The sequence below is a fragment of the Saccostrea cucullata genome, unplaced genomic scaffold (genome assembly GCF_032062105.1).
Source record: "Saccostrea cucullata isolate Sc308-1 unplaced genomic scaffold, CSIRO_AGI_Scuc_v1 ctg22660, whole genome shotgun sequence".
In the NCBI taxonomy this organism is placed as follows: domain Eukaryota; kingdom Metazoa; phylum Mollusca; class Bivalvia; order Ostreida; family Ostreidae; genus Saccostrea; species Saccostrea cuccullata.
In genome coordinates this window covers 1-10,309 of record NW_026941698.1, presented here as the reverse complement: position 1 = coordinate 10,309, position 10,309 = coordinate 1, and the positions used below count along the sequence as shown (strand labels likewise).

The 10,309-nt window shown below is 34.0% G+C and overlaps 2 protein-coding genes across 2 annotated transcripts; both read left to right on the top strand.

Annotated features, from left to right (window-relative positions):
* Nucleotides 1-802: 802 nt before the first annotated feature.
* LOC134258251 (uncharacterized) lies at nt 803-5,759 on the top strand. Its single transcript, XM_062740784.1, has 9 exons — nt 803-874; nt 1,744-1,884; nt 2,164-2,417; nt 2,680-2,815; nt 3,118-3,219; nt 3,328-3,464; nt 3,990-4,150; nt 5,557-5,623; nt 5,751-5,759. Exons 4-9 carry the CDS (start codon nt 2,773-2,775, stop codon nt 5,757-5,759), a joined length of 519 nt encoding a protein of 172 aa, XP_062596768.1. The 5' UTR covers nt 803-874; nt 1,744-1,884; nt 2,164-2,417; nt 2,680-2,772.
* An 835-nt stretch (nt 5,760-6,594) lies between these two features.
* LOC134258250 (uncharacterized) lies at nt 6,595-9,585 on the top strand. Its single transcript, XM_062740783.1, has 2 exons — nt 6,595-7,044; nt 7,231-9,585. Exons 1-2 carry the CDS (start codon nt 6,595-6,597, stop codon nt 9,583-9,585), a joined length of 2,805 nt encoding a protein of 934 aa, XP_062596767.1.
* The last annotated feature ends 724 nt before the right edge of the window (nt 9,586-10,309 follow it).

The following is a 10,309-nucleotide window of genomic DNA, read 5'->3' as shown; positions in this document are numbered from 1 at the left end:
ATCTAAGGGTTTGGAAAATAAAATGGTATGAAAAATAACTTTAACAACCCTCTACTGTCCGGCAACAAAACAAATCATGAAAAATACTTAATAAGTGAAAATATTTGGATTTCAACTATATAAAGCATGCAATTTGTTTTTGTTTAAAAAATAAAAAGATGTGGAATGATGAAGTTCACAAATTAACGATTATACACGGTATCACAATGTGACTATGAAAGTAGCATCCATCTCCATTGAAGATATTGGTGGTAGAGCTATTCACTAGTTATTATTCGACAATAAATTCTGAATTCATGTAAGTCGTTAAGGACTGAAATGAAGATGTGATATAGTGCGAGAACGCTTATTTGATTATCAGAAGGGTTTTGTATAATAAATCATGTAATACTGTCGGGTGAGTGAGATATATAAATAAGGGACATAGGAGTTAGAATTGTTTAAAGGATATATCAAAAGAAGGTACGTTTCAATTTGCACTTTACTTTTTTTTTAATAGCATTAACGATTTTCAGAATTCCTACATTAATAGAATCTCTGAAAATCATACTATATATCGTACATACAGTGCTTTTAGTTTAGTTATAGGTAACAAATTCAATGAACCAAATCAATTTTATTTTTTAAAAAATGCTTCTGATTAATTTAAGGGGCTTTAAATCAGTTCCGAGATGGCAAGTTGGGAATCATCTGATTTTCATGGTATGTTAAGCAGTATCAAGAATAAAAACAACTATAAATTTCTAGAATCACTTATTGCTAAAAGATATATTAATTTTCATATCTTGTACAAATTAATGTAGTGAATAAAGTTGAGAACCTAGTTTTCGGTGGTGGTGGAGCAAAGGGCGTTGCCTATATTGGAATTATTGAGGTAGAGTATCATTTTTTATTTAAGAATTGCTTTGTCTTAAACAGATTTGTTCCCAATCTAGCACTGTTTTTCAAGGTAACACTTGCTTACTTGTTTTGTTTATTATACTTGTATTCAAAGGAATGTAAATGACAAAAAAGTGAAATAAAGTAGGTACGGTATTATTGTTTAATCATACATACTTAAACTCATTTTCTTTTGCATGTGATAGTAGATTTGAATAAACATGAAACTAAATGCAAGTTTGCCCTTGATGTTATGTGAATGATGTGTCAACAGGAAAACGTTAGTTTCAAAGTCAATCAAGTTCTAATTTTAAAAAAAAATGTATGTGAAGGAAGCTTTAAACACCCCACACTAAAATGCTCTAATTATAGGGTATTTTTATGCAGTTAGAGTGACCTGCCCTTAAAAGTAAAAAAGAAGATTAAAATATTCTTAGCATTATATTAGATCAAGAATAAGTAAAAGAATTAATTTTTCCATTATTTTTCTCCATGTTAGTATACAACAATGATTTCTGCTAAAGGATGGTTTATTGTCTTTCCTGTGGATATAAGTCAGGTAGCATATGTTGAAAATTTACTAAATAGTCCCAGTATGCACACATATACACAGAAATATTTTTCTCAAAGTCCAAAAAGCACTTTTTGTTAGTGTTCATAGACCTTCCTAAAGCTCTTTTGTCAAAAAAATACAAGAAATGCTACATCTTTTTAAGTAAAACAGTTTCAGGGATGACAGAAGATAAAGACGCGCGTACATCTGTTCGGGCGGTGAGATCGACGAAAATTCAAACCTAAAAACAATTTAATTTGATTTGTATTCTTTGCGTGACCTTAAAATATCTTTATCAAAAAATTGAACAGGTTCTGGAGCAGGTAAACATTTTGCCAAATGTAAAAAGATTTGCAGGAACTAGTGCTGGATCCATAGTTGCTTCACTCCTCGCCTTGAAATGTCCAGTATCAGAGAGTACATGAGAATCAACTTCGACTATTTACTGAAAGGTGATTTTAATTGTATAATTTGGAATCTCTGTCTTTCATTAGGTATAATTTATTATCTGTGGATTTATTGATTATGCTCACTGTGCATTTACAATGTGGTCTTTTACATATTTTTATTGAAAACTTCAATTTTTGTAGAGAACTATATCAATAAATTTTAATGCATACATTAAATTATCTTTGCTCATTGAAACGAGGTTCCCATAAACATCTTATGTTTAAAGTTCTTAACAGAACATCAGGACACAATTAACTTTTAATAATTTTATTAAAACCTAGATTGCTGTTGTGGACTATGTAGCTGTAATCAAGGTTGCTGTTGCTCCTGTCCGTGTTGCTGCACATGCTGGCTTGGTTGTATGAATCGCATCAGCTCCTGTTTTCTGACAACTTGTGGCATCTGCAATCTTCTTTGCAGAGTTTGCTCTTGCAGGAGTTTGTCATTTGGAATGTACACTGGGGCAAAATTCTAAACTTGGCTCGGAAACAGATTCAAGGAACTTGGCTTTTCAAGCAAAGTCACATTTAAGGAGGTAAGATGACAAGTCACACTATAATTTCAGAGTAAATTCTGAAAATATCGATGGATTTATGTCTAGATACTTCAATTTTTAAAACATTTGCACAATTTCAGTTGAACATGAAAACAATTTCAATGATTAAAAGGGATTTGTCTTGGGAAAAAAAAAAATCTTAGACGAGAAGATTTGAATTCATTCTCTTAGAAATCTTAGAAGTTCTGAAAAAAAAAGTTTAAAAGAAGGAATCATATTGTTATCTAAATATTTATTTAAGTTGTACGAAGAGAATGGGAATGAACTGTGCATAGTTGTGACCAACATCAGCACACAGATAGAGGAATATTGTCATGTGAAGACTACACCACATATGGAGATCAGACAAGCTGTCAGAATGTCTATGTCCATTCCAGGTACATGTATTTAGAGCTGTAAAATTGCCCAACCCTTTTTTGAACATAATTGACAGTACAATAATGCTTACAAATGGAATATGGAACAAACACATAAAAAATAAGTTCCTCCTTTTAAAAAATTTATCAAACATTGTTTACTAAAGCACGTCCAAAACTTACCAGTAGATGGATACTTATCAATCGAAGGTGATTGAAGACAGCGAGTTTCTTCATTTCGAGTTTCAATAAAAAAGATACCTCTACCCCCAAAAAGAAGAAGAATGGGCGTTTTTATTATTATGTTTTTTAATCATTTTCAGTGGTTTTTGAAGACGTGCGAATGACAAACGCGAGTTCTGGTAGAGAAGCGGTATATGTTGATGGTGGATTGTTGTGTAATTATCCAGTATTCTGTTTTGACGGTAACTTCTTCTTTTGAATCTTTTCTAATTAATTACTACCAAAGTAATAATAATACGTGAAATATCACTTGCCCGATAAAGTTTTTCGTCGCTTTTAAAACATTACAGGGTGGTGGCTTTCAATGAAACCAGAACACTCTTTCTTTAGGAAGCTGACAGATGTCGAATCGATGCCAGAAATATACGATGGAAGATTTAAACCAGAAAAACATGAGGATTTGTTTAAAACACTTGGATTCGTATTGGTAAAACTCCAAATTTCCATTGTGTTGTTAGGCTAATTAATTTCAAAGCTCAAAAAGCCTAGATCGATTGAAGTGTGTATGTAGTTTTCTTCTAATGCATAATGACTGTCGAAATTTACATTTTTGACTTCTTTCAAAGAGCATGTGCAAAGGCCGAAAAAATACAAATTCAATTTTTCAATCAAAATATTATCTCTTATGCATTGGCTTTAAAAAGATTTTATGAATTTAAAATATATCAAAACATGTTAAATGAAATATCTTTAAAAGTATTCTACTCTTAACAACTTGCATCTTTAGGTACAAATCAAACTGATATGCAATCAACTAAATGTAGTGAATGTGTTGAATGAAAAATTAAAAAAAAAGTATTATTTGGGATAGCATCAGAATATTTAGTCAGAAATTATACCTCTAGTGGTACTTAGATGAGCGCATTGGTCCATTATTCTCTTATTGTATTGCTTCACGTAATTTAGCACAAAACGAAATTTGCCTGTTATTGACAAATTTTTTAAATCCCAGTTTGGGGACAAGGAAAGTGAACTTTATCGAAGACAGTTCATTGGAAAACCAGGTATAAACAAAATTCAAACTACCATAACAGAGCAGCCAAGTGGCGTGGGCAACCAAGAAAAAGATACTTTTGATGGAATCTTTAAAGACATCGAGACCAAATTGAAGAGGTAACAAAACTGCCTTTAAAGTTATCATAATTATAAAAAATTAAACATATTTATGTTGTCATAATGGGTAATAAATGTACACACATATAAATTAACGCTCACTTTTTCCAGAGAACAAAGACTTTGTCATTCTATTTATAGATGAATAATTTCATTGAATATTTTTACAATTCTTTAATGTATCTGTATATATAAATTGACATCAAAAAGGTTTCCACAGTAGTAAAGGAGAAACTTCAAGAGTAGTGAAGGAGAAACTTCAAGATTACTGTGTAACAATATACTGTATTCAAGAAGTGATGTAAATCAGATAATGATACTTAAAAAATCCAAAGAACTTTTAGAGAATTTGACATCACAAGATTTACCAAAATCAGCAGCTTATAAACTTAATACACGGACATTCCCCAAGGTAAATTTAAGCCCAAGATTTTTATATCATCGACAGCTGCTTTTTCAATCAAATTGGAACTGAAAAACTTTCCTACCTTTTCATTGACCACTTGCAAAATTATATTGTTAAAAACATTCTGATTGTACATACATGTACAAGTACTCAGTTTTGAAGTTGACATCAAACACTCAGATGTTTGACTTTCTGATTGACAATATCTATGGTTTTTGAAGACCAGGTTTTCCAACAGTCTATAGAAATTCCCATGGGTACCGATTGCGCCCCGTTCTTATCAGACCTATTTTTGTATTCATATGAAGCAGAATTTGTTCAAAATTGTATGCGTGAAAAGAAGAAAACACTTGCTGTGGCCTTAAACTCGACATTTAGATATATCGACGACGTTTTGTCAATGAACAATGGTAATTTCCATTCTTATTTCGATACGATCTATCCCGGTGAGCTTGAGATAAAAGATACTACAGAATCTGACACACCTGTTTTATATTTTGATATTTTACTTGAAAAAGGCGTTGGTATTCCAACAACCAAGCTCCATGATAAACGTGATTTCTAACTTTTCTATCGTCAACTCCCTTTACCTATGCACTAATATACCTTCATTGCCTGCATACGGACCTTATATATCTCAGTTGATTCGATACGCAAGAGCATGCTCTACGCATGAATAATTCTTAAAACAAGGTAAATTATTGACAAACAAGTTGAGGAAAACGAGAATATCAGCAGTCTCGTTTAAAGTCATCATTTCGTAAGTTCTATGGTCGATACAATGACATTGTCAGGAAGTACAATTTACTGAGTCAGATGCTGACTATCGTTTTTCATTATAATTGTTAGTCCATTATTTACACACTGAAAAGACATAAATATATCAAATATTGACCAAGTCTTGAGAATTTTTTCTTCAATATGTCATATCCGTTATAACACATTAATCCTTATACGGTGTATTTGAAATATGAATACGTTTAATTATTTCTTGTTCTAGAAAATTTGTGTCCTTGAACAAAGCCGAAAAAGACACAAGTGAGAAAGATTTGATGGAGTTTTTGAAGGTAAATATGTACATGGAGTGTCAACGAATATTCGAGTACTCGACTGTCTTTAAATCAATCCAACTATCGACTAATTTTTTTTCGTCGGTTATTCGTTAAAGATTTAAATTTGCCACTTAATTATTAGAACTCTTAAATTCAAGGTTTAAAAATCGATCTGTCCATGCAGTTTTTTTTTGCTAACGGATCATTTTTCTCGTGAGTGAAACTCATAGTAACCGTAAGGCTAATTATTTTTTTTTTTCGTTAATTGTTCAAAGAAATTTTTTTGCTATTTGATTTATGTACGGTAAATATGCAAAAGAATTCTCTAAAAGATATCAGACCAAAATCTGCAATACCAAAAGATCACGCCTTGTGCAACCATTAATTAATTAAGAAATAAGTAATACTAATAATTAAACAGCTGTTACATGTTGTAAATAATCGTAAATTATGGGACAGCAGTGAGTGTTATTTTTTTCGACTCTTTGAAATGAATGACAGCTGTCTTTATTTAAAAAAAATTGATTTACTGACCTTTCCATTGATCATTTGCAAGCTTATTTGTTTAAAGATACTCCGACTCCACACATAAGTACTCTGAAATTAAAATTGATAAGATACTTCAGATTCTGATTGACAATATCCATGTTATTTTTGGAGACCAGGTCTTCCAACAATCTACTGGAATTCCAATGGGTATTGATTGCACTTTGCTATAAGCAGACCTATTTTTATATGCATATGAAGCAGAATTTATTCAAAATCTTATGCGTGGAAAAAAAAACAGTTTCTGTGTTTGTCACGGATTATCCGCGGGTTTATGTAACGTACGTTAACGTTATTGTTACGTCACAATACTGTACGTTATGTTTCTATAGTTAATAACAGAGTCTAAATAAACCACTATACGATCAAGACGCATTTCTATTCTTTCCACAACAATTTTGGTGCCGTGATCGACGGAATGTTTACATAATATACGCACAATGGAAGGAAGACTGAAAGCCATACGGGCCGGTAACAGATCAGCGGTAACGAAACTTTTCGGACGATTTTTGGACTTGAAAGAAAATACAGCCAGTGAAGTAACGGAGGAAATCGAAATAATTAGGAAGTCCCTAACACAGAAAAGACAAACTCTACAAGAACTAAATGAACGAATATTAGACGCCTTATCTGAAGAGGACATAGAAGAAGAAATCACGAACACAGATGAGTATATGTATGAATTAGATTGCAAAATTAAGAAAACAGAAACATTTACGGAAAAAGTTTCATGTAAAACTTTGAACGCCAGTGCTGAGTGTTTTGTACCCACCTTAGAAATTCATGATAGTAACGTAAACACGTCAGCTGCAATTAACTCAAGTGAAACGGCTTGTGAGAATATTTTAAACAATTTTCCTGCCTCTGATCTCAATGAACAAAGCAACCAGGTTTGACAGAAAAATGTTTTGTCATTACCATCCAACCACGCTACGAATAATCATAGATTACCGAAGTTAAATCTTCCAGATTTTGATGGGGATATATTACAATGGAATACGTTTTGGGATTCATTTGAATCAACAATTCACCGCAACCAAACTTTAACACCAATTCAAAAGTTTTCGTATCTCAAGGCTCAATTACGCGACGCAGCAGCACAAACCATTGCAGGATTTACTCTCACAAACGCAAATTACGAAACCGCCATAGACCTGCTCAAGGAACGATTTGGTCAACCGCAAAAAATCATCAATGGTCACATGAGAGCACTTATGGAACTGCAAGCCCCGAGAAACGACGCCATCAGTTTAAGAAATTATGGAGACTGCTTGGAATCTCATGTCAGGAGTTTAGAGTGTCTAGGACAAAAACAAGAGATGTACGGAGCTTTACTTATTCCAGTCATAATGAACAAGCTACCAGCTGAAATCAGGAAAAACATTGCACGTGAGTACGATGGTGACAACATTTCGCTACTCAATCTTCGTAAAGCTATCAGCAAAGAAGTCAAAATCCTTGAATCAGGCCAGATTGAAAACAGCGATGGATTCCACGCAACAGCAATGTTTCTAACCGGAGCCTCAAAGAAACAACGCCATGTTCATTATGGACAAAACCAGAAAACAAAAGAGTCAACTCCTTATATCGAAACAACAGAGATAAAGAGCCGCCCATGCATTTATTGTTGCACAGAGAATCACTTTCCAGGGGATTGTAAGAAAGTTACAGAAGTAAGTGCAAGATTCGACATCTTAAAACGGAAGAAATTGTGTTTCAACTGCTTAGGAAACCACCGCGCCGCAGATTGTAAATCCCGCAACAGATGTAAAAAGTGCCAGAAGAAACACCACACAAGTATATGCGACATGAAACAAACGAAGGACAAAGACGAGCCCACTAGATCAACAAGTGTCAACATTGTAGAAACGAGCAAGAAGGCAGAAACCACAGTACTGAACGTTGAACATCGACCTACAAATGTTTTACTGAAAACAGCTATCGCCCCTGTGAGTCATGAAAATCAAACAACCGATGCTAATATCTTATTTGACGAAGGATCACAAAGATCGTTCATAACAGAAAAACTCGCCAATGAGTTAGAAATCACTCGAAGGAGATCCGAAGCAATTAAACTATCTACTTTTGGGGAAAATGGAAGTGTCCAGTATCTAGATAGTGCGACTATCAATTTGATAACCGACTCAGGAGAATTGATTGCTATCAATGTTCTGATAGTACCATCTATAGCAAGCCCTCTCAGCAGCTACCACTCTTCTGAAGTAAAAAGACTGCCTTACCTTCAAGGACTCAAATTAGCACATCCGGTTTCAATTGACAGCGAATTTGTTATTTCCTTTTTAATCGGAGCAGATTTTTACTGGAGAATTGTAGAAAATCAAGTCATCCGGGGATCGGGACCCACTGCTGTGAAGTCAAAGATTGGATTTCTGCTTTCAGGACCAACTTCTCAATCATCTTATACAAACAGTGCCAGGGATCACATCTACAACGTAATAGCTATGCATACATCAGTAGAACAAGCACTGGAACGCTTCTGGGAATTAGAGAACATTGGAATCACGGATACACCAGATAAGAACGACTCCAATGATAAAGTCAAGATGTACCAAGATAAATGCATCGAGTTTAGAGACGACAAATACTACGCCAAGTTGCCATGGAAAGATGACCATTCTGAGCTACCATCGAATTATGGAATTGCACTGAAAAGAACCCAAAGTACTATCAACAGACTAAGTAGCAACCCAGAACTTTTGAAGAAATACAGTGCGATAATTGAAGAACAGGAACGAAAAGGATTTATAGAAAAAGTTCCGGAAGATACAAAAACATCCTCTGTGGTACATTATATTCCACACCATTATGTCAAAAAGGATTCCAGCACCACACCTATCAGGATAGTGTATGACTGTAGCTGCCGCGAATCACGTGACAAGCCGAGTCTTAATGACTGTTTGGATTCAACGCCACCCATCTTAAATGATTTGACATCAATTCTGACAAGATTTCGATTACACGAATTTGCTGTAACCACTGATATTGAGAAAGCATTTCTACACGTTGGTTTACATGAAAATGACCGAGATGCAACGAGATTCCTTTGGTTAAAGGACCCAAATGATGTCAACAGTTCATTAGTGCCTTACCGTTTCAAGGCAGTGCTCTTTGGAGCCACTTGCTCCCCATTTATTTTAGACGCATTTCTATTCTTTCCACAACAATTTGGAGAAGGAAAAAGAAAAATCACAGAAAAGGAATATCAGGGACATGGCAGAGATAATAAACAAAATGCCAATCTACGGACTCGAAACATGGAACTGGAGAAATCTAACACAGAACTATGTCACAAACACCCCGGAACTGAGACTCTGATACAAAACCTGGCAGATAAAGTGTCTGAACAGAAGAGGATAGAGTGTCAAAAACAAAAGCCAAAGAAAGAATCCGTGAATGGACCTCTTAATTAAGTGATTATTAACTTGTCTAATTTCCATGAACTGTTAATTTGATTTGAACTTTCTAATATTCTAGTATAATTCATTTCGGTGCCCGGAGTGTCACGGATTATCCGCGGGTTTATGTAACGTACGTTAACGTTATTGTTACGTCACAATACTGTACGTTATGTTTCTATAGTTAATAACAGAGTCTAAAATAAACCACTATACGATCAAGACGCATTTCTATTCTTTCCACAACAAAAAAAAACAGTTTCTGTGTTATTCAAACTGACATTGAGATATATCGACGACGTATTATTAATTAACAATTGGTATCAACATGCTTATCTCGATACCCCGGTTAGCTTGCAATACGAGATACCATCGAGTCGGACACATCTGTTTCATATTTTAATATTTGACTGTAAGACTACTTTGATAATCTAACAACAAATATCTAAGATAAACGTTATGACTTTAACTTTTCAATCGTCAACTTCCTTTACTTAAGCAGTTATGTGCCTTTATCGCCTGCATACAGGGTACACATCTCTCGGATGATTCGATACGCAAGAGCATGCTCTGCGTATGAACATTTTCTAAAACCAAGTAAGTTATTGACAAAGAAGTTGATGAAACAACTTGAAGAATATTAGAGTCTCGTCATCAAATCGTAACTTCTAAGGTCGATACAATGACCTTGTCAGTAAAATATATCATTAAGTCAAATACTGACTGACGTTTTTCATTA

Excerpts from the sequence above, each read along its gene's own strand:
- LOC134258251 (XM_062740784.1), top strand. The coding sequence starts at position 2,773 with ATGGAGATCAGACAAGCTGTCAGAATGTCTATGTCCATTCCAG. Across the intron at positions 3,220-3,327 it reads TCCAGTATTCTGTTTTGACG|GGTGGTGGCTTTCAATGAAA; the intron begins GTAACTTCTTCT and ends AAAACATTACAG. Across the intron at positions 3,465-3,989 it reads AAACACTTGGATTCGTATTG|TTTGGGGACAAGGAAAGTGA; the intron begins GTAAAACTCCAA and ends TTTAAATCCCAG.
- LOC134258250 (XM_062740783.1), top strand. The coding sequence starts at position 6,595 with ATGGAAGGAAGACTGAAAGCCATACGGGCCGGTAACAGATCAGCGGTA. Across the intron at positions 7,045-7,230 it reads TCAATGAACAAAGCAACCAG|GCTCAATTACGCGACGCAGC; the intron begins GTTTGACAGAAA and ends TCGTATCTCAAG.